The sequence below is a fragment of the Mauremys mutica genome, chromosome 3 (assembly GCF_020497125.1).
Source record: "Mauremys mutica isolate MM-2020 ecotype Southern chromosome 3, ASM2049712v1, whole genome shotgun sequence".
Classification (NCBI taxonomy): domain Eukaryota; kingdom Metazoa; phylum Chordata; order Testudines; family Geoemydidae; genus Mauremys; species Mauremys mutica.
Genome location: NC_059074.1, coordinates 112,557,726 through 112,579,121, shown reverse-complemented (window position 1 = coordinate 112,579,121; position 21,396 = coordinate 112,557,726). Strand labels below are relative to the sequence as shown.

General features: G+C 42.8%; 1 protein-coding gene across 1 annotated transcript in view; it reads right to left on the bottom strand.

Moving 5' to 3' along the window:
• Positions 1–1,348: 1,348 nt before the first annotated feature.
• The window catches only part of UST (uronyl 2-sulfotransferase), a 271,049-nt gene continuing 251,001 nt past the window's right edge, over positions 1,349–21,396 (bottom strand). Inside the window, exon 8 of the mRNA XM_045011208.1 lies at positions 1,349–1,640. Coding sequence (XP_044867143.1) covers positions 1,357–1,640 — 284 coding nt within the window. The 3' untranslated portion in view covers positions 1,349–1,356. The remainder of the gene's footprint in view (positions 1,641–21,396) is intronic.

The following is a 21,396-nucleotide window of genomic DNA, read 5'->3' as shown; positions in this document are numbered from 1 at the left end:
TTAGAAGTGCAAACTAGATACTTACTGGCTTGTATGGGCATGTTGTCCAAGTTAAATTCTAGACCTAAATGTCATAAAACTGTACCAGAAATCCTGGGGATACCTTAAATGGAACTATCCCCATTTCATCACCCAGTCCCATTCACTCCACCTTTTAGTGTTTCCTGATAACAATACTTAAACTTTCAGTGTCATTCATACCAATATACCATTGAATGTGGGTTTTTTATGCTACATTGATTTTTTGTTGTTTTATTTTATCATTATGCAGTATGTAAGATGTCAGTCATACCTGTCAATGTCTCTTATTACAAAAAACATCCCTCATTTTAAAATCACGTTTACTTCACTGCCACCCAAATTTGGTGTCCTCACCTGTATTTCACCCTAATTCTGTTAATTATTTGGATGAGATATGAAGACTCTCAGAACTGAGGTTATAGAAATGTTGTTCATACTAACGGAGTTTCTTACATTAATAACTTCTACGTATAATTTTGGGTCTGTGTCCCATGGTAGGAATGACAATAGTATAATTTTTTTCTTTAAAATAAAAACTATGCATCACACCTCTTCCTCCAGGGCCTAAGAGCAACATTCTCAACTGCAGAAGCAAAATCCCAAGACCACGCAATACTGTCCCTTTGGCCTTCCATCTACCTGTTCATCTCTATCATTCAACTTAATTGATAATTTTTTCCATTTTGACTCTGTGAACCCTTCTAGTTAACTGGGTTCTTTAACCTGTTTTATTTCACCTGATATAATCTGCTTGAAGTGTAGATTGTACTCCTCTCACTGGAAGCCCCCCAGGGGAGACTTTCTACTCTGTTTTGAGTCCAATACAGTTTGAACCTTACGCGTTGTAACAATGGCTCTGGATCATATAACCCTTTATATTTGCTTGCTATTCAGATGTTGTTACTACACTCCTGCGGTAACCCTACTAGCTTATAAATGGTGTCAGATGTTCAATGCCACAGTAACGGGCATGGTATTAAAACTTCCTTAATGAAAGTTACTTGGTAAATGATGTCTAATATATGTTGTTTTCCAAATGGGTGCATGTGTACAGCAGCATTTTACTGTGCAAAAGTTATTTTGTGATGAGATGACAGATGGTTCCATCTTAAAATATGTCATATAAAGGATCCTATGAGTCAAGAAAAATATAATAAAATTAAACAAATATAACCCGCAAAACCGGGTGTCTCTCAATTCCCCAACATGTGGGAACATTTTTTTGTTTTAAATGCTGCTGCGCATTAACTCAGTCCCTTAAGGAATATTTTTTTTAATAATAAAAAAATATTGAGGAAGCTGGAGGGGTAACCAGAGGAGAGCTCGGTGCTTGCATCACCTTTTATAGATATCTTCTAACCACTTTTCATCATCTTGCTCCTCATCATCTATCGGTTCTTCAGTTTCCAAGGGAGAAGGAATAAAGAATTCTGGCTTGGGAGGTGGTTCGCTGCTATGAGACTTAAGTCCGAATTTGCGCTTTAGCAGGTGGAACTGCTCTTTGACATAGTAGTAGAACTCATATTCATATCTCATGCGCTGGTAGAGGATCTGTATGGCTTCTGGAGAAGGGACGGTCTTTTTCACGGTCACAGTCAGATTTCCAAGTTTCCTATGTTCTGTAAAAGAAAAAAAGATTGGGATCTGATCAACAGAACCAAAAATCACATTCTTCTTTAGACTTAAGGCACTGCTCTACTGTATTATTGATTAAAAAAATGTCTCCAGCCCTTTTTCTGTAGTAATTTGTAATATTAAACTTTTAAGGAAGGACAAAGTATAGCGGACCAGACTTTCAAAATTACACATGCACATTTGCATATGTACATTTGAACATGGCTATTCTATGAATGCACTTATCTAATGATGCTTGCACTAATCTTGTATTTTAGCCAGCATATGGCAAGTTAGGCTCCTAATTGGCCACACTTACATGAGTAAACTAGGATCATACAAATGAATGAGCATAATTTAAGTGTACACAAATACATAATCACACCTAGCTTGGGAAAACTTTTCTCAAGTAGTTGGAAGGTTAAATAGCCAATATTTATTAGACCTCAACGGAGCCATTGTCTCCAATGTAATATTTAATGTACTTTCTTTGTCTGCTGTAAACATTAGCTATTGGGGAAAATGTTCCCCAAAATAGTGAGGTCTAGTAATTAAAAATTGTACCAAATACTTTATGTTTTCTTCTTGTTCTAATCTAGACAGACAGTTGGGGGAGGGGGAATTGGTAATGAGATATAGTGCCACAAACCCATGCGTTACCTGTCTGAATCCAGCATGCTAGTACTGATCAACAGCTGTTCCCACCTGATGATTGTTTGCTTGCCTTTGTGAAATGAGTCTGGTGAGTTACAGTCTAGTGCCCAGTGGAAAGCCTTAGCAGACATATCAAGGATTGGCTATGCATGGGGACTTCTCACCCTAATGGTGGTCCCTCCATGGTTAATTAAGGTGCATTGACTGGACTGTCTGAAGAATCTTGCCCAGTCCTGAGTCTATAGGATTCCATCCATCTGATACCTTTCACAAGTGATAAGTTCACACAAAACAACTCAATGCCTAATAAAATTGATCACTTAACAAAAGCATATAGCTGTATTTTCTCTCTCAATAATTAGTTTTATTTTAATGTCGGAGAAAAACAAATGCAAGCGCTAGCCAGGTCAGAAGAAAGGCATGTTTACTTTTGTGGTTTCCCAGTTTTCCACTAGATGGAAACATAAGACCAAGAGACAATATTGAGCATCCCCAACATTTTCTTCCTCTTTTGGATAGAGCAGTCACAAGCCAATGCGAGGAGGAGGGAACTGCTCAGACTGCCATAAATACAGTACTGTAGATCAAAAGCCACTTACTATGAAGTACTAACCTTCTAACTGTGAAACCTCCCTAATGTCCGCATTTTTCTTTAGCAAAAGTGGAGATGGAAATGTAAAGTGGTGAGGAATTCATCTCTATAACTAATCATATTTCCTGACAATTTTCCCAATGCAGAGTGTACGATATTCACGATTTACAGTGACAGAAAGGAAACAACAGTACATTATGTGGGACATATAAATTTGGATCTAAAATGAAGGCTATATATTATAAAAAAAAAGATTGAGAGTTGCATTGAAAGGTTCAGGCTGGAGAGCTAAGAAAAGGGGATTCATGGATTTTGGTCCTACCACTGATACTTCGATCTCAAAATATTAGATAACATTGATATGAAATAAGAGATGAAACAGCAAGATGAGATAGTTGTTCCATCAGACTTTGTCACCGTGGTCTAAAGACAGTGCTACAAGACAATGGTGACAGAGATTATGAGTGATGGATACCTTTAGTTAGAGCAAGGACAAAGGAGGTATTATATATCCTATATCGCTTGGCAAGTTTCCTTGAAATAAAGAGAAAGGCTTGTTTATACATTCCTTTATACCACATACATCACCATGGTCTCTCAACATCTTCAGGTGATTTATTAGAGCCCAACATCTTCAGATTGACCTGAAAGTATTAAGTATGTCTATTCACAAATCAACAAGCCCAACAGGAAGAAAAATTTGAGAATCTTATTCTTCTCTGAGTTTGTCTTCTTTGTCATTAAACTTATCTCTGTGTTATAGCAGATCTCGATTGTACCAGGCTGCCATTATCTAAAAGGCCTACTGGAATATTTTGCCTTTGGTGCTAAGAAAAACCGCTGAAGCAAAACCATGTGATCTCTCTCTCTCTCACACACACACACCCAGCCCCACCCCTTTACTCTGCTAGTCTACAAAGAAGCACTTATCCTTCACAAACTTCTTGATACATAAATTATTAGTTGAGGGGCACCAGAATACAACCATTTAAAAAACAACTGAACTAATTTTTATCTGTTCAGTTCTTTATACTTTGTTACCTCATCCTTTACTACTAATATTTGCATGAAAACAGGATCTTTGATCTTGGATAATTTCTCTGTTTCTGCTGCTCATTCCTTCCCTGAAGTGATTATCCTTTGTTCCTCCCAATTGCCAGTAAGAAATCCAAATATTCCACACAACTTTAGTCACTAACTGTGACAACAGAGGGGGCCTTGATATTGCTGTTGGAGTATCCACTTTACTGTGCCTGCAGTTATCACTACAGGCTTGGACAGATCCAAGAGGACACAGCAGTGGAGTATGGAGAAGAGAGATTTTATGGCACTGGAGGAGCTAGTTAAATTAAATTGCCTACTAGGGAAGATTTATTGGTAGGTGCCTCTTCTTGGGCAAAGAAGTAACAAAACACAACACACCAGCATGTTGAGGCAAGACTACCATGGACAGCTCAACACCATGGTTTAATATAACTAAAAAGCTACTTTTGGTCTATACAGTATTCCATCCAAAGGAAGCCATTGTAGTTTACAAAGAAAGGTTCCAAACCCACATAGCACCAACATGTGCATAATTTTGCTCAGGTGAGCTGTCCCATTGAAGTCTGTGGAGCTGTTAATGTGAACAAACCTATGCATATGCTTAAGTGCTTCACAGGATCGGGGCCCATATATACATGTCTGAAGAATTATTTACATGTATGTTTATAGGATAAATGAATAGCTCCAAAGGCAGAGTTTCTAGGAGAAACAGTGAAACAACTCTGTGGACTCCAATAGCTACATATTCACCCAACAGGAATGATCTACAATGATTTTTAGGGAACACAGTAATATTTTTAACCAGCTATAAAGATATTTATTTTGGGAAAAAATATTGAGTCTACCTAGAGGGCCCAATAAGAGTGTTCATTACGTAAAGATATGCACGCAGCAAAACAGAATAAATAAAATGATGCCTGTGAAAATGCAGATGACTGGAAGCATAGAACAACAGCTATGTGAGTGCAAGCCTTAGATAATACACTTTACAGCTACAATCCAGGTTTTCTTACTTATAAACAGAAAGAGCCTTCAAAGCCAAAGCTATGTTTATTTTGGTAATATTCTAGCTAGATTGCAAATGTTCAGGGCAAGGACCTTGTCCTCATATTTGTCTGCACAGTGTCTAGCATGTATTTGGTGGTAGATTAAAAAAAAAGTTTAAGGGAAATATTTTCCCCTTACTCCTGCTTAGCAATTACTGAGCCTGCTGTTCCTCTCCAGTTCTGAGAGACCAGAGAAAAGCATAATTTGGTGTGGGGTGGGGGAGGGGGACGAGAGGAAGGAAAAGAAAGGGAGATCTGTGCCTTCACTGCATGCTCCCTTGTGTGACCATTTGACTAGGAGCTCCTCCAAAACAGGACACAGATTAGAGGCAGGAGGAGGGATGTGGGGGCACTGGGCAAGAACTGGAAACAGCTATTCTCTGTACACGGTCTCTCTGGGACCCCACTGGGAAATCTCTACTTCTAGCAGCACCCATTCCCCTCTGTGGCTGCTAGCTCCAGTAGAGAGAGGGGCCTGTGTTCAGTCACAAGGAATTCTGCCAATGGCAGCAATGCTAAAAGAGCTGGGCTGCTACTGGGGAGGAGAGGCCTGCAGGCAGCATAGACTGGATTCTTAGCTGTGCGCAGTTGTCCTTTGCTCACCACACAGATCCTTGAGTTCCAGCCTGCCTCCCCCCCTTTCTGCTTTGAGAAGCTGCAAACACATACCGCCCTTCCCCTTTGCCCTTGCAGACGAGGGAGGAGGAAACTTCATGAAGCTTTTCTTGCAGTCTCCAGATGTGATTTTCCTCTCCAGTGAGTTCTTCTGTGGGAGGGCAACCACAAGCCCATTGTGGTTATTTTTGATTGTTCAGGAGCATTTTAGATTTCTTGGCTTTTGCCAGTTTGCCTCACAGTAACTGCTGTTAATTAGTAATAACAAACTGCCTGTAAAAATACAAAAGTATATCTGCTGTTTGGGAAAAAGTGCAGGCCAGGGCTATGATCAAAATGGGCCTGCCTTCCTGGCTTCGAGCTAAGCGAAGTTTTGATAATGCAACTGACCTTCACCTTGTTTTGCACTTAAATTTTAGTTAGACTAGTTTATAATCTTCAACTCTCTTAAAAAGCCCTTTAATACAAATAAAAAGAAAATTACAGTGCCACTCCTTGAAGTCACCCTTACCACCTTCCCTTAATCCATCAAACAAGCATAATAGAAAAATTATGCAGATCTGGCTGCATGCCAAAGTAAACAATCTGGAAATGTGATGTAAATCCAGCTGCTCCACCAGAGGACAGGGTTCCTCACCCCACCTTTTATGACCTTTGAGACAATTCACCATATGGAGATCAACAAACTACACCATTTGCTTTCTAGGGTTATTTTTTTTTCTCTGGTTTTTTTTGGCATTCCATTAACGTACTAAAAAGAATATACTGTACAGTGACCTAAACCTCTTGCAGTAGTCACAGCCGGTCTTGCATTAACACAACCAAGATGCAAAGAAACTGAAATGCAAATATGGATGAAAAAATTAAATACATTTTGGGTAACTTGGTGACAAGTATTTACCATAGCAAAAAAAAAAAACAACAACAAAAAACAAACAAACAAAAAAAAAAACGGTGTTCCTCAATGCAATAAAGCAGTTAGTTTCCTACATTTCAGATATCAATTTCATACGTCCCTTGCGTGAAAAATTTTGGAATGCCATATTAAATCAAAATAAGGATAAAGACATTCTCTACTAAATGGAGAAGTTAGGAAATCACTCAGCCTTCTCAAATGGTCTAATATTTTCAGATTAGATGATTCAGGGGCCTAATCCCGAGCACTCTCAATTCTAAACGAAATCATGAGGAATTGAGAGTACTCAGCATCTTTCAGGATGGGGCCACAGGTGAGTGGAGATGGAATTCTAGGAGCTCCAGGACCGAAGCTGGAGCTTTAGAATGACAGAGTGGAGCAACAGCATATACCTGCATGTCAGCCAGTTTATTGCTGATAATGGAAAACCCCACACCAGGCTCTGCTGCCCTGAAACTGCGTGAATACGATGGTTAGACAAATAAGGTGAGTGAGGTCATATCTTTTATTGGACCAACTTCTGCTGGTGAAAGAGAGAAGCTTTTGAGTTACACAGAGCTCTTCTTAAGGTCTGGGAAAGGTACTCCGAGCATCACAGCTAAATGCAAGGTGGCACAAATTGTTTAGCATAAGTAATCAGCACATATTTCAAGGATCCATTCAAGGTAGAGTGGCCTGTTAACACCTCTGCAGTCATAATACTGGGGGGATCGGTGGTTTACAGATTGTTGTAATAAGCCATAAATCCAGTGTGTCTGTTCAGTCCATGATTTTTAGGGTCTAGCAGAGTTATGAATTTAAACTACCAGGCTTGTCTTTTCAAAGTGTTGTGCAGGTTTCCTTTGAGATGAGAACTGACAGGTCAGATACTGAGTGATCACTTTGTGAAGTGTTAGGGTGTATGACCAGGTGCCTGCAAGAAGCAGGGCAGACAATCCACAAAAACTGGTGGTTTATTCTATAATTAGATTCACCAAACTAGTAACAAAAGAGCTTCTGCAGTACCGCACTGGTTAACCAGAAGCCCAACACGGTCCCCTTTACGCATTCCAGCCCTTGGCTCCCGTCCAGCCAACCCAATCTAATGTAGTGAGAGGTTCCTGAAAACCCATGTCACCACATGTGAGGGTCTTTCTAATGCCAAGGATCAGACACAGACCCCTCAGGTCAATATGAATCTCAGATCTTACCCAAATATCACACTGGCAGCCCATCCTTAGTCACCTACCTAAAGCTTTATTAATAAAAGAAGAGTTATAAATGGTTAATGGACCATACACATAGAAGTGGTTGCAAAGTCCATATATCAGGTTTGTAGCAGTGATGGTATAGATCAGTGGATTTCAAACTTTTTTTTTCTGTCGACCCAGTTGATTGTTGATGCCCGCGACCCAATGGAGCTGGGGATGAGGGGTTTGGAGTGTGGAAGGGGCTCAGGGCTGGGGCAGAGGATTGGGAATGAGGAGTTCAGGGTGCGGGGACTCTGGACTGGGGCAGGAGTGCGGGAGGGGGTCAGGGCTCTGGGGTGAGGCCAGAGATAAGGGGTTTGGGTGTAGGAGGGGGCTCTAGGTTTAGCAGGGGCTCAGGGCTGGGGCAGTGGGTTGAGGCACAGGCTTACCTCGGGCGGCTCCCAGTCAGCAGCGCAGCGGGGGCACTAAGGCAGGCTTCCTGCCTGTCCTGGCACCGCAGACCATGCTGCGCCCTTGAAGTGGCCAGCAGCAGTTCCGGCTCCTAGGTGGAGGCGCACAAGCAGCTCTGTGTGGCTCTTGCTGCAGGCACCGCTCCCCCAGCTCCCATTGGCTGGTTCCCGGCCAATGGCAGTGCGGAGCTGGTGCTCAGGGCGGGGGCAGCATGTGGAGCCCCATGGCCCCCCCCCACCTAAGATCCAGACCTGCTGCTGGCCACTTCCAGGGCAAAGCACAGTGTCAGAACAGGTAGAGACTAGCCTGCCTTAGCTGGGCAGCACCACCGATAGGACTTTGAATGGCCTGGTCGGTGGTGTTGACCAGAGCTGCCGCGACCCAGTGCCTTACATTCCGTGACCCAGTACTGGGTCGCAACCTGCAGTTAGAAAACCACTGGTATAGACTGCTGGCTTGAAAAGTCTCTCTGGTAACTTCCAAAAGATTGTATCGCCCTCAGATCCCCCTTTTGGTTGTAAATCCACGCTCCAGAGAATTATATCAGGAAAGAGGCAACATGGAGATGTCTAAGGCCTGGTCTACACTAGGGTGGGGGGTCGAACTAAGGTACGCGACTTCAGCTACGCGAATAGCGTAGCTGAAGTCGAACCACCTTAGTTCGAAGTACTCACCCGTCCAGACGCCGCGGGATCGAAGTCCGCGGCTCCCCCGTCGACTCCGCCACCGCCGTTCGCGGTGGTGGAGTTCTGGAGTCGACGGGAGCGCGTTCGGAGTTCGCACTATCGCGTCTAGATTAGACGCGATAGTGCGAACTCCGAGAAGTCGAACGCTATGCGTCGACCCGGCAGATAAGTACAGACCTACCCTAAGAGATCTTTTATATCCTTTGCCATGTGCATGGAAATTTACCATCCCAAGCAAAGCCCACAGCCCCTGTCTGTGGAGAGTTATTGGCCAAGTTGGAGTTCAGGGTCACATGAGCATATCACATGTCCTTACATGTTTTGCTGAATCACAGGGAGTGGCCATTGGCTCCTTGCTGTCTGATGCATCCTCAGGAAGCGCTATCTGGACAAGATGAGTTTCTTCAATGGCCCCATTGTGAGAGCGGAGTGTCCTGGATAGGCCATCAACACATAGCTGTCTAGGCCTGATGTAAATCTTATCCTGGGGTGTGTCACCCAGGAATACATCACAGGTTTAAGATGCAAGTACCTAGCTAATAGTCATAACTTCAGATACAAAGATGATACATGCATATAAACAGGATAATTATACTTAGTAAATCATAACTTTTCCACTGACATCTTACATGACATACTTTGCACAAGATTTGTTGCAATTGTATAACGGTGGTAGCAACCACGATACAAAGGGTCATCTTTAATCATACAGCATCACAGGGTATTTTTGTCTTTTACCATTTTCCTGAAAGAGTTCATTGGAGACAGTAGTGATTTTTCTGGTTTCACCCACATAGTTGTTACTGGGACATTTAGTGCACTGGATGAGGTAACCCACATGTTGTCATAGGCATGTGTAGAATCTATGCATCTTGAAAGGTGTGTTGTGTGGGGTGTTGATCAAGGTAGCAGTGGAGATATGGCTACGGGTTTTGCATTTGTTGTTCTGGCAGGGTCTTGGTGATGCTTTGAATCGGTGCGTCCTGGTCTGTGGGGAGTTTGCTTCTGATGATGAGCTGGGAGAGGCTGGAAGGTTGTTTGTATTCCAGAAGTCAGGGTTCAGGAAAGATTTCCCCAATGAGTATGGGTTGTAGTTGCTTGATGATACCCCATATGGGTTCCAGTATGGAGTGGTAGGTGACAAGTAGGGATGTGCTGTGTGGGGGGTTATTCTGTATTGAAGCAGGTTCTCCTGGGGGTATTTGGGTGGTCCATTCCATGATGCGATCTACTTCTCTGTGGAGTGTCTTAGTTTGGTGAAGGTGGTTTTGAGTGTGTTAAGGTGTATATCCTGGATTTTCTCCTGGGAGCATATTCTGTGGTATCTGAGTGCCTGGCTATAGAAAACAGAATTCTGGGTGTGTCTGGATTTATGAAGGTAGGTGTGGTGATCCATGGATTTCTTGTATATGGATGTCTGTTCGGTTCCATTGTTGAAGTTGATTGTGGTGTCCAGGAAAAAGTTATTGGTGTGGGAATGTTCCAGAGAGAGTTTAATGGATGAATAGTGGTTGTTGAAGTTGTGGTATAGATCTATGAGGGAGTTTAAGATGTCTGTCCAGAGGATGAAAATATCATCGATGTATCTCAGGTATATTATATGTTTTGTGTTGCATTTCCCGAGAAATTCTTCTTCAAGGTGGCCCATTTTGGAGAGCCATCCTAGTACGCGTTTATGTTCCCATGGTTTGGGCAAAGTGTTTGTTGTCAAATGTAAAACAGTTATGGGTGAGGATGAAATGGTGGAGTTTGGCGACATGTTTGGGGTGGATACCTGAGGGTTGTACATTGTTTTGTAAATATTTCAGGTAGGCAGCTATGCTGTCATTGTGAGGGATACTAGTGTACAGGGAAGTGACATCCATAGTGGTCAGGATGGCATTCTGAGGGAGACTGACAATGTTACGGACTTTGTGGAGGAAGTCACTAGTGTCCTGGAGGAAGCTGGCCCTTTGTATGAGTGGTTTCAGGATGGTTTCTGTGAGTCCTGATATTCCTTCAGTAAGAATGCTGTGGACAGATATGATGGGTCTGCCTGAGTTCCCCTGTTTGTATACCTTGGTAAGCATGTAGAAGGTCCCTGGGTGAGTTTGGCGGGTGGGGGGAGGTGAGTTTGAAGAGATTCTCTTGGAATTGTTTGGGGAAGGATTTGATGATGTCCTTAAATTCCTGGGTAAATTGTGATGTGGTATCTTCTTTTTTAGTAGGTGGTGTCAGAGTTGTTGGTTGAACTTGCTAATGAAGTCATCATAGTTGAGGACTACAATGGTGTTCCTTTGTTTGATCACTAACTGGTGGTTAGATTTCAGGGACTGTTTGGCTGTCCTCTCAGTGGTGGAGTGATTATGGTGGATATGTTTGTTAAGGATTTTGCAGTCATTTTTTTCCTGAAGTAATCAATGTAACAATCAAGAGCGTAGTTTCATCCATTCCGTGGTTTCCAGTTAGATGATTTTTTTTCTTATGATTGTTAGTGGAGAAGTGGTAATTGTGAGTGGTGTCATTATTGTGAAAGAATTCTCTGAGGTGGAGATGATGGAAGAATTCTCTTAGCTCTCCACATGGTAGGATGGTATCAGGTTCTGTGGTGAGACAGAGATCCAGTCTCTTAGAGAGTACAGATAATTCAGCTCCAGTGAGGGGTAGTCCTGATAAACTGACGATGTTTGGGTGTTATGTAGTGTCCATGTGGTGGGTGCTAGTGCCATGGTTTCTCTTGGAGGTCGTATTTTGTGGATTGTGGAGTAGTTGGTTCCACTTTTTGTTTTTGTATTGAATGACTGTCATCAGGTATTTTGGATAATTGTTTTGGATTTCTTGCATGATTCGCAGGTAACTTTCCAGGATTATTTTCCTCCAGTGTCGGGGAGTATGTGATGATGTCTTGTTTGAGGTGGTCCCTTTTGGAGTATGTGAGGTGCAGTAAATGGTTCCTCAGTTTTTCTGAAATCCGTCTGCAGAGTTGTTCAGCATATTTGGAGTTTTATGTAGGAGTCAGAGGGTTATAGATGGTGAGACTTCTGGGGATGATGTTTTGTTTCTTGCATTTTCTCAGGAAGTAGACATTGCTGTTAAGTTTTACTTCCTTCTTCTTTATGTTGTGGAGCTTCCATTTCAGATGGCTAAATTCAATATCTTCCATTGTTTTATGCAGTGTAATTGTAGCTGTGTCGGTCCCAGGACATTAGAGGTGGTTGTCAGAGATACAATAAATTAATTTCCCCAGCTATACAGGAAGGGCCCAACATTCAGCCATGTGGAGCTGAACTACCGTGAATACTTATTTCTCCACAGCTTCATTTAATGGAAATAAATGTATGTCATTATGGTTAGTAGTAATATACCAATCTAGAAGGGCCCTTATTTGATATGCCACTCAAATGATCAATGTTCTCCTAAAACAAGATTTTTGGTGGGTAATATAATGAGAATGACAAAAAAAAAAGTTAATTGCATGGCAGCAAAGCTATTTTAAGGCTTTAAATGGGCCAGATTCTCAGCTCTTGGTGCCATTCTGGAACCCCCCTGGGAAGGGTCTATAACACCTCTCTGCATGGTGTCTGGATCAGGAGTTTATTGGGATCAAGGAGGGAGTACTGTTGTGTTCTGGCAGTGCCCGTCTGGAAGAACATCCCCACAAAGGATGTAGCTCCTTGTGGGCTTATCTTCAGGAAGAGGCGAGAAGACAGTGCCATAGTTAATCTAACTTAAATTCATTATTAATTTACAAGCTGGAGGGAGCTTACAGAAGAGCAACGAAGCTGTTGAGGGAGATGGAGGGATTGACTAGGAAAAAGATGAAAGGAGTTAAACATGTACAGCTCGCTAAGCAATTATGGAAACAACATGAGAACCATCTACTAATATTCAAAGGGTGAAAACTCCAAGGAAGGAGAGGAATTATTTAGCAAGGTAGAGAAAGTGCATAACTAGGAGCAATCAAATAAAATTAAGAAAAATAAAGCTAAGGATAAATGTAAGGAAAATATTGATATGCTGGACAATGGACCAGTTCATCACTGAAAATGGTGGAAACTCTATCTCTTACATGTAAACCTTTATTGGGAAAAGCACAATGGAACATACTGTACATGAAAATCCTACACTGGCCTGGCAGTGAACTAGAAAATGCAATTGTTCTTTTCTATCTCATAAACTATTCAAAATGTTATATTACTATTATGAAACACCTGTTTATAAAAGAATGAATATACAGAAAATGCCTACACAGACAATATAGATAGTTAGCTTACTCCATACTATACAACAACTGTCAGCGAATGGGCCCTTTTCTCCAACTAGGAAGTTTTATCATGAAACCTCCTCTGAGGAAGCTGCTGGCAGTGGCAGTCTTATCAAGTTAAATGCATCTTACCTCCACTATTTCAAAGGTGTGGAAACCTAAATTCTCCCACACAGGGGTCTAGAATCCCAGCTCAGGGGTAGCCTGTTCATCTAGAACTGCAGCATGTCATCCCTGGCACTGCACTTGAAAACTGTTTTGCAACAGATTTTTTTTTTTAATTTATGAAGTGTCACATTCAGACTATACAAAATTGGTCAGATATGCTGACACTGAATTGAAAAGAAATCCCATTGGAGACAGACTGCATGCAAGAGAAATCTCTTAATAGTTACCAAGCAGAAGAGTTACTGGCACTGCATTACACAGAAAGTCAAATATTAAATCCGAACAGAAACTTCTAAGAGGTTCCTTAATTTGATAGCAATTTAAGGTTGCATCCCTAATTCAAGCAAATTTCTGCGTAAGAAAGAATTATGCTGAAACTTACTCACACTGGTAGCATGAAAGAATGGATACTTATGTAAATGTGGTCAGGTACTTTTATTACTTGAAACAAACTTCTAAGTTGAACTTGACAGAGATGGTGGTGCCAAAACCAAACTCATCTGCAGAGGAAATGCCAGGATACTCTAGCTTAAACTACAAAGAGAAATGCTTTGTTTGCAATTCATATGAAACTCCTCATGCACCTTAAATACACACAGACATATGTGTGTACAATGAACAAATCCAGTCAGCTCAACAATGTGACAGACCCACAATATAAAACTGAGTTGGAGAAAATAAATTTGAACAGAGAGAGCAAAGAGAAGAGTTCCAAGCACTGAGAGCTTCAGTTCTGTGTCACATCTCAAGAAAAGATTTTAGCTGGTGTGTATAGTCTGTGATACAGCATGGCCTGAGGGCAGCAGGAGAGGGTTAGAAGGGAGCCTTATTCCCTGTAGAGGGAAGAAAGTTTGCTATAGATTAATTAGAGCACCTGAAGCCAATTAGAGCACCTGCAGTCAGTCACCTGATAAAAACCCCTGCTTCAATCAGACAGGGGAGGAGTTGGAGCAGAAAGGACTGGTGCTGGAGCAGAGAACAGTTTGAAGGAGTTGGAGCAGAAAGGACTGGTGTTGGAGCAGAGAACAGTTTGAAGGAGTTGGAGCAGAAAGGACTGGTGTTGGAGCAGAGAACAGTTTGAAGGGAAGCTTAGAAGTCCAAGACCCTAGATAAAGGGGCACCTGGCTTGTGCAGAGGGAGGGCAGGAAGCCCCCCACAAGCTGAAGGGCAGGAGAGGGAAGTAGCCCAGGGGAAGGAACTGTCAGTTTAAGTAGTTTACCACTATCCTCAGGGCCCTTGGGCTTGGGGCGGCAAAAAAGTTAGAGCCGGCCCTGCCTATTACTATTTTTCTCTGTGGTGTGATATCAAAAGGCCCTGGCCAGGATCCATGGTACGAGGTGCTATATACAAATGCATAGGAAGACACGGTCTATGTCCTGTTGAGCTTACAACCTAAGAATTGAACACTTTTAAAGTTTTACTAGGAGTCGAGACTCCTGGGTTCCATTTCCAGCTTTGTTTCTAACTTGCTGCCTGATCTCCAACATCTCATTGATGGCCCAATTTCCAGAAGTGTTCAGAACCCTCAGCTCTTACAGTATTCAATGGGAGCTAAGGGAGCTCAGCATCTTTGAAAATCAGGCCACTAAAATCTCTGGGTAGAATCCTGAGACTACTGAAGTCAAGAGGAGTTTTGCTATCATCAATGAAGCACTAAAGCAATAAAGAGATTAAGAACTAGCTAACTGACAGATCTCAAAAAGTAGACATCAATGGGAAATCCTCATCAAGTGGAGCTGTTACCAGTGGGGTTCCATAACGATTGGTACTAGGCCATTATTAAACAAAATCATTGCTTATAAAAATTTGTAGATGACACAAAGATCGGTGAAGTGGTAATGATGAGGACAGAGAAGTCATACAGGGTGATCTCAATCGCTTGGTAAGCTGGGCCCAGGCAAGTAAATGCATTTTAACACAGCCAAATACAAAGATATATATATCTTGTGTGACAGACCCAGACCAGTGGGGTACAGGAGTCTGGTAGAGGGCAAATATACTGGTCACTGGATGAGTAGTTTTCTGTTCCCTGAGTGACCAGAGCAGGGGCTGCACTAGAGTAATCAGGAACTTGCTAGAACCAATTAAGGCAGATAGGCTGATTAGAACACCTGCAGCCAATCAAGGCAGGCTAATCAGGGCACCTGGGTTTAAAAAGGAGCTCACTCCAGTCAGGTGAGGGGGAGCCAGAGGAGAGGAAGTGCATGTGAGGAGCTGGGAGCAAGAGGCACAAGGAGCTGAGCGTGAGAGGGTGTGCTGCTGGAGGACTAAGGAGTACAAGCGTTATCAGACACCAGGAGGAAGGTCCTGTGGTGAGGATAAAGAAGGTGTTTGGAGGAGGCCATGGGGAAGTAGCCCAGGGAGTTGTAGCTGTCATGCGGCTGTTACAGGAGGCACTATAGACAGCTGCAATCCACAGGGCCCTGGGCTGGAACCCGGAGTAGAGGGCGGGCCTGGGTTCCCCCCAAACCTCCCAACTCCTGATCAGACACAGGAGGAGTTGATCCAGACTGTGGGAAAGATCACTGAGGTGAGCAAATCTGCCAATAAGCGCAGGACCCACCAAGGTAGAGGAGGAACTTTGTCACACTTGACATGAAGAATACCGGCCATGGCTACAGAATGAGGTACTGAGCCCTGGTAAGCAGCAACTCTGAAAAGGATTTAGGGGTTATAGCAAAGAAGCAACTCAACATTAGCTCCAAGTGTGATGATGTGGCCTAAAGGGCTAATTGCAATCCTTGGATGTACAAATAGGGGAGTAAAAAGAGTAGAAGTAGGAGGTGATTTACCCCTTCTATAGGGCATTGGAGAGACAGATACTGGAATACTGCAGACAGTTCTGGCATCCACCTTTTAAGAAAGATGTTGCAAAATTAGAGTGAGTGCAGAAAACAGTCAAAAAATGATTTGAGGGCTGAAGAAAATGCCTTCCAGAGAGAGACTTCAAGAGTTCAATTTGTTCAGCTTATCAAAAAGAAGATTGAGAGGTGGCTTGGTTACAGCATATAAGTACCTTCATTGCAAGAACACAGTGGGTACTAAAGGGCTTTTTTTAAGCTAGAGGATCAAGGCATAAGAAGAAACCAATGGACAGAAGCTAAGGCCAGACAAATTCAAATTAGAAATTGGCTCAATTTTTTTTAATTTTATTTTTTTTAAACAGGGTGATTAACCACTGGAACAATTACTAAGGGGAGTGGTAGATTCTCTGTCTCTTAATATTTTCAAATCAACACTGGATGCCTTTCTGGAAGAAATGCTTTTAGTCAAACACAAATTATTGGACTCAGCATAAAAGTAACTGGGTGAAATTCAGTGTGTTATTCAGGAGGTCAAACTGGATGACCTAATGATCTATGAATCCCTTTGTATCCCAGTTTCCAGATCTGTAAAATGGGAATAAAACTTACCTGCTTCACAGAGATGTTGTGAAGGTCAGTTAATGAATGACTGTGAAGTGCTTTGAGATACTTGAATGAAAGGCCCTGTGGTCCTGATCTTAGAAGGTGCTGAGCGTCCTCATTTCCGACAGTTTCCAATGGAAGTCGAGAGCACTCAGCATCTTGCAGCACCAGGCTCTACGTGAATGCGAAGTATTATTAGAAATAGGCTGAGTTTGAAGAAGTTCATAAATCTTAAAAATGCTTCATTCTAGATCTTGTCTATTGCGGAAGCTTACATACGACTCCTTAGGATTTATATGGTGACAAGTAGCTATAATGTAAGCTAGTAGTACAAGTTTTTTTATTCTAAGTAGGACTGAGCTAATTGCCAAGTAACAAAATTTACTCACTATCACGACAAACGTGACACTGGTATTGGAACACTGAAAGGCACGCTAGCTCTTGCTCAACCCCAGCTATTTAAAAACAATGAAATGAAGAAGGTATTTATTCCCCTTTCATCTAACCTTGGAGGGGAGAAAGTCACTGAGCTTGAGAAGTTTTCTATTAAACGTGTCTTCATACAGATAGCTCGTAGAGAGGTGATTACATGGACAACATCAATTTAACCACACTGCTGCCTGAAATGATTTTACAGCCTACGTTAACATCTGCCATTACTGTAAGTGAAAGAGGCTAGAGAAAAAAAAATCTATTTTTCAGGTTAGTTACTTTGGGTATAGTCAGCATCTGAGGGTGGCCAGGGGCTGTGGCCCTAGCAAAGAAGGGAAAATACAACAAAAGGAGAAACAAAGCACTGTCCCTTTAAAACACTCCCTTTTTGGTATGGAGCCTGACTACTCTGGCTGACTGCCAGAGACTCAGAACCAAGGCTTTCCTCACTTGGTCCAAACGGAAAAGGAGTCCATTGTCAAACACTTGCAGGCTTGCTTCAGTAAGAGGAAACCAGTAATAAAGGGAAATCATTTTAACTTAAAGTCTCTAGAGAGAAGTACAGTCTGCCAGCGTGGCTAAAGCAACTAGCTGCCCAGGTTCTTCATTCTTCTTTGTCAGCAATCTCATGGCTTTATTATTTCCTGAACTAGAAGGAAGTGTGCTGGTTTTCAGCGCAACTAATGCAGCAAGGTTTCCAGAGTCTTCATGTCTCCTGGCCTTATTATCTCTCTGGACTAAAAGGGGTGAGTATTTCCTTCCCTCAGGGAATCCCCAAGCTACGACTACTTGATATACCTGGCTCAATGAGTCCAATGGAAATTTCCCTTTTTCAGACTGCAGGCTGGGCAGTTTTTCTGGAGCAGGGCAGAGTCCCTTGAAAGGCATTAACCCATTTCCATGCCACAGCATGAGGTAAGTACATCTCTCCTGTCTGTGGGGCAATCATAAACAAGTAAGATTTCATTGTTTCCTCTATAGAGAGTGCTAGTCAATTTTACCTCTTTATATAGAGCTTCAATGTAGCAACAGGTGAGTGCAAAAAAAATTAAAATAGGAAAATATGGCTAAAGCCACTAAAATTAGCAGGGGGAGTCAAGGCAGATGTAGTACTTCTAATTCATTTTTGAAATTGACAATATATCAAGCTGATTTTGTCCACGTAGCATTATGTGCCTATATGAGAGCCAAATTCTCTTATAAACTGGATCACAGTTGTGGGTGCCAAATACTTGAAAATGTGGCCCTGAGCGCTAAGGCCTGGATCCACCATTGCAGTGTTTAACTTTTAGAAGCTTAAAAAAAATCACTAGAAAAACACTTTGCAATCCACAAAGACTAAGTTAGTTGCCTAGGTTCCTATCCAATGGGATGGGAAGAGACAGGTGTCTAAGAACGTTATTCACAAAAGCCAGCATGCTAGGCCCAGAGCCATCTAGGCTAGCCAATGGGAGATACCAAGGAGAGGAGTATGTCCTAAGCTCTGCCAGGGATAGGTGCCTAAGTCTGGGCTGCAGGGAGGTGACTGTGATCCAAATCAGGAATCCCTCTCCTGTAGTGTGAAGAAGTGTGCACCCCACGCCAGCTTGATAGGGTTAATGAGGGCCTGAGAGGCCAGTTAGGTTACCTGGCATCACCTGCGAGAGGGAGGGCCAGGGTTAATTAAGAGTGAAGCCCAGCTGGGGAAGGTCTGGGACAGCACTATAAAGCCTGGAGGCTGAAAGCAGAAGGGAGCTGCAGGGGAAGAAGGCTGCAGTCACTCATTGCCCTGGGAGGAAGGAGGCCACCAGGAACAAAGAGGAAGTCCAGGGGGAGAGTAACCCCTGTAATACTGACCCCTAGTAAGAAGTCTGGCAAGAGGCTCAAAGAGGTGAAGTAGCCACAAGGAGTAGAGTAGGCTCCAATAGTAAACCCAAAAGCAGCCAAAAAGATAGGAGGCGCCAGGTAGGAATGAGCCTAGGGAAACAGCAACAGGGACTAAGCAGACTTGAATTGCTGATTGTAGGGTCCCTTGTCTGGAACTTGGTGTATTGGTTGGGCACAGGTTCTCCTGCCAACCACAGGTAGAGTGGCATAGACTCCTGAGCAGGGGCTGAACACTGCCTGGTGATGGCATTTGGGCAGTTTTCCTTTTGGACTTTGTAACCTTGGAAAGGGTGTATTACATGGGGACCTGGCCGGAGGGCCCAGTTACCAGAATAAAGACTATCTCAGAGTGAGCAGCAATCTATGCTGCAACAGCTACGTTCCCAGACCTAGATGCAAGGAGGTGCACTAGCGGTGAGTGGGAACCCTGTTACGTGGAGTTGGGGCAGCTCCAGGCACCAGCGCACCAAGTGCATGCCTGGCGTGGCAAGCCATGCGGGGCAGCCTACCGGTTGCTGTGAGGGCGGCAGACAGGCTGCCTTCAGAGAGGTCCGCTGGTCCTGTGGCTTCCGTGGCAATTTGGCAGCGTGTATGCCAAAGGTGTGGGACCGGCGGGCCTCCTGCAGGCATGCCACCGAAAGCAGCCTGACTGCCGTGCTTGGGGCGGCAAAATACATAGAGCTGCCCCTGCATGGAGTCAAGAAGCTTAGGTGCTTAAGTTGTTTCTTAGTGAGAATGAATTAGGCATCTGCCTCACTCTACAAAAATGGCTGCAGGAGGTGGTGGTGCCCACCTTATAACTTTAAGTCCAGTGGTTAGAGCACTCTCCTGGGATGTGGGAGACCCAGGCTCAATGCCCCCACTCTGAGGGGGAGAAAGGATTTGAATAGGGGTCTCCCACCTCCCAGAACAGTGTTCTAATAACTGAGCTAGAGGATATTCTGATGTGAGTCTTTCCCAGTCTCTCCTGTAAAGCTGTTCCACTGTGGATCTCAGCTCCCTGCCTTCCCAGATCCAGGGCCAGACAGGCTGAGCTCCCAAGCTCTCTGCCTCGCTGGCAGCTGGACTAGAAGGCTCTCTTCAAAAAAGTGAAATAGACAAGAACTTTCCTGGTGGGCAGCCAGGAAGCCAAAAAAATTGTTGTGTTTCTCTCAAAATTTAAGATTTCTTGAAATCCCTGCCTGTGAAACTTTTCATGGTTTTGACATTTTATCCTGATTTGGGAATGGAATTTTTTTGAAAATGTGGAATTTTTCACAGGCAGGGATTTCCATTTCTCCTAGCCAGCTCCGGTCATAATGCTAGAACTCCAGTTAATACGGCTAGCTTATCCCTCAAACATGTCATCCTTGTACATACATGCATTTTAAAAGTTGGAAAATAGGGAGCTATACTGAATTGACTTAAACCTCCAGAATTCATTTTTTCCATGCTTGTTTCATTTGAGGTGAACCAGGTTCAGATAACTGTGGGACACAGGAATGCAAGGGTTTGCAGGAAGTGAGGGGGCTTGTTATAAAACCTGGGAAAAATTAGACTGGGATTCAGCACTTTTAAATGTCCAACATCTGTTTATCAAAATATTCCTATATTTCACTTGTCTTGGATTACCCACCATGTGTGTTAAGATACATCCACAGGGGTCATTATGTTAGTGATTCATCCTTTAATTTTAATGGCAAGCCATACATTTTCCTGTACTAAAGTAAAAAATGTTGGTCTGGCTTTATCAAGTGCTAATGAAGTATTACATGCCACTTTTTTCATAAAATTACCCATGTATCTACCCCATGACGTGGGGTTTAAGATTTCCCTGCCTTTCTTCACAGAAGATAGTATGTACATTTGTTCTAATGTTTGACTTATATTAAAAATATATTTATTGAACAAGAGGGATGTGCAGCAGGAGATGGTCTGTAAGACTAACATATTTCCTAGGAATTAAGCAGAATCTTTTGCTAAGAGTATATGTCTGCCCTTAGAAGTAGATTAAATAGGCTAGTCCACAACCAGAGCCAGCTAGGAACCCCATTCCATATTCCACCAGCAGATGAGGAAATGCTAAGTAAATATGGAAATTCAAAGTATAGACAAACATGCTTTGGAACTTTACTGTTGTTCTATTCCTAAAAGGACAAAATGAGCTTGGGCTGAGGGTTTGGCAGATCTCTTGCTTCAATGTGCTATCACGTAAAAAAATTGAGGGCTTGTCTGGACATAGGATTTCAGCCAATAGTCACGTAGCTAATAGCTAATGTAGCTGCACCCTGCAAAGCCCTAGCAGAGACTGGATAAAAACTGCTATACAATGTGTAGGGCCCTACCAAATTCACAGCCATGAAAAATGTGTCTGGACCATGAAATCTGATCTCCCCTGTGAAATCTGGCTATTTTAGGGGAGACCAGATTTCACAGAGTTGGGTGGCCAGAGAGCAGCAGCTGCTGGCCAGGA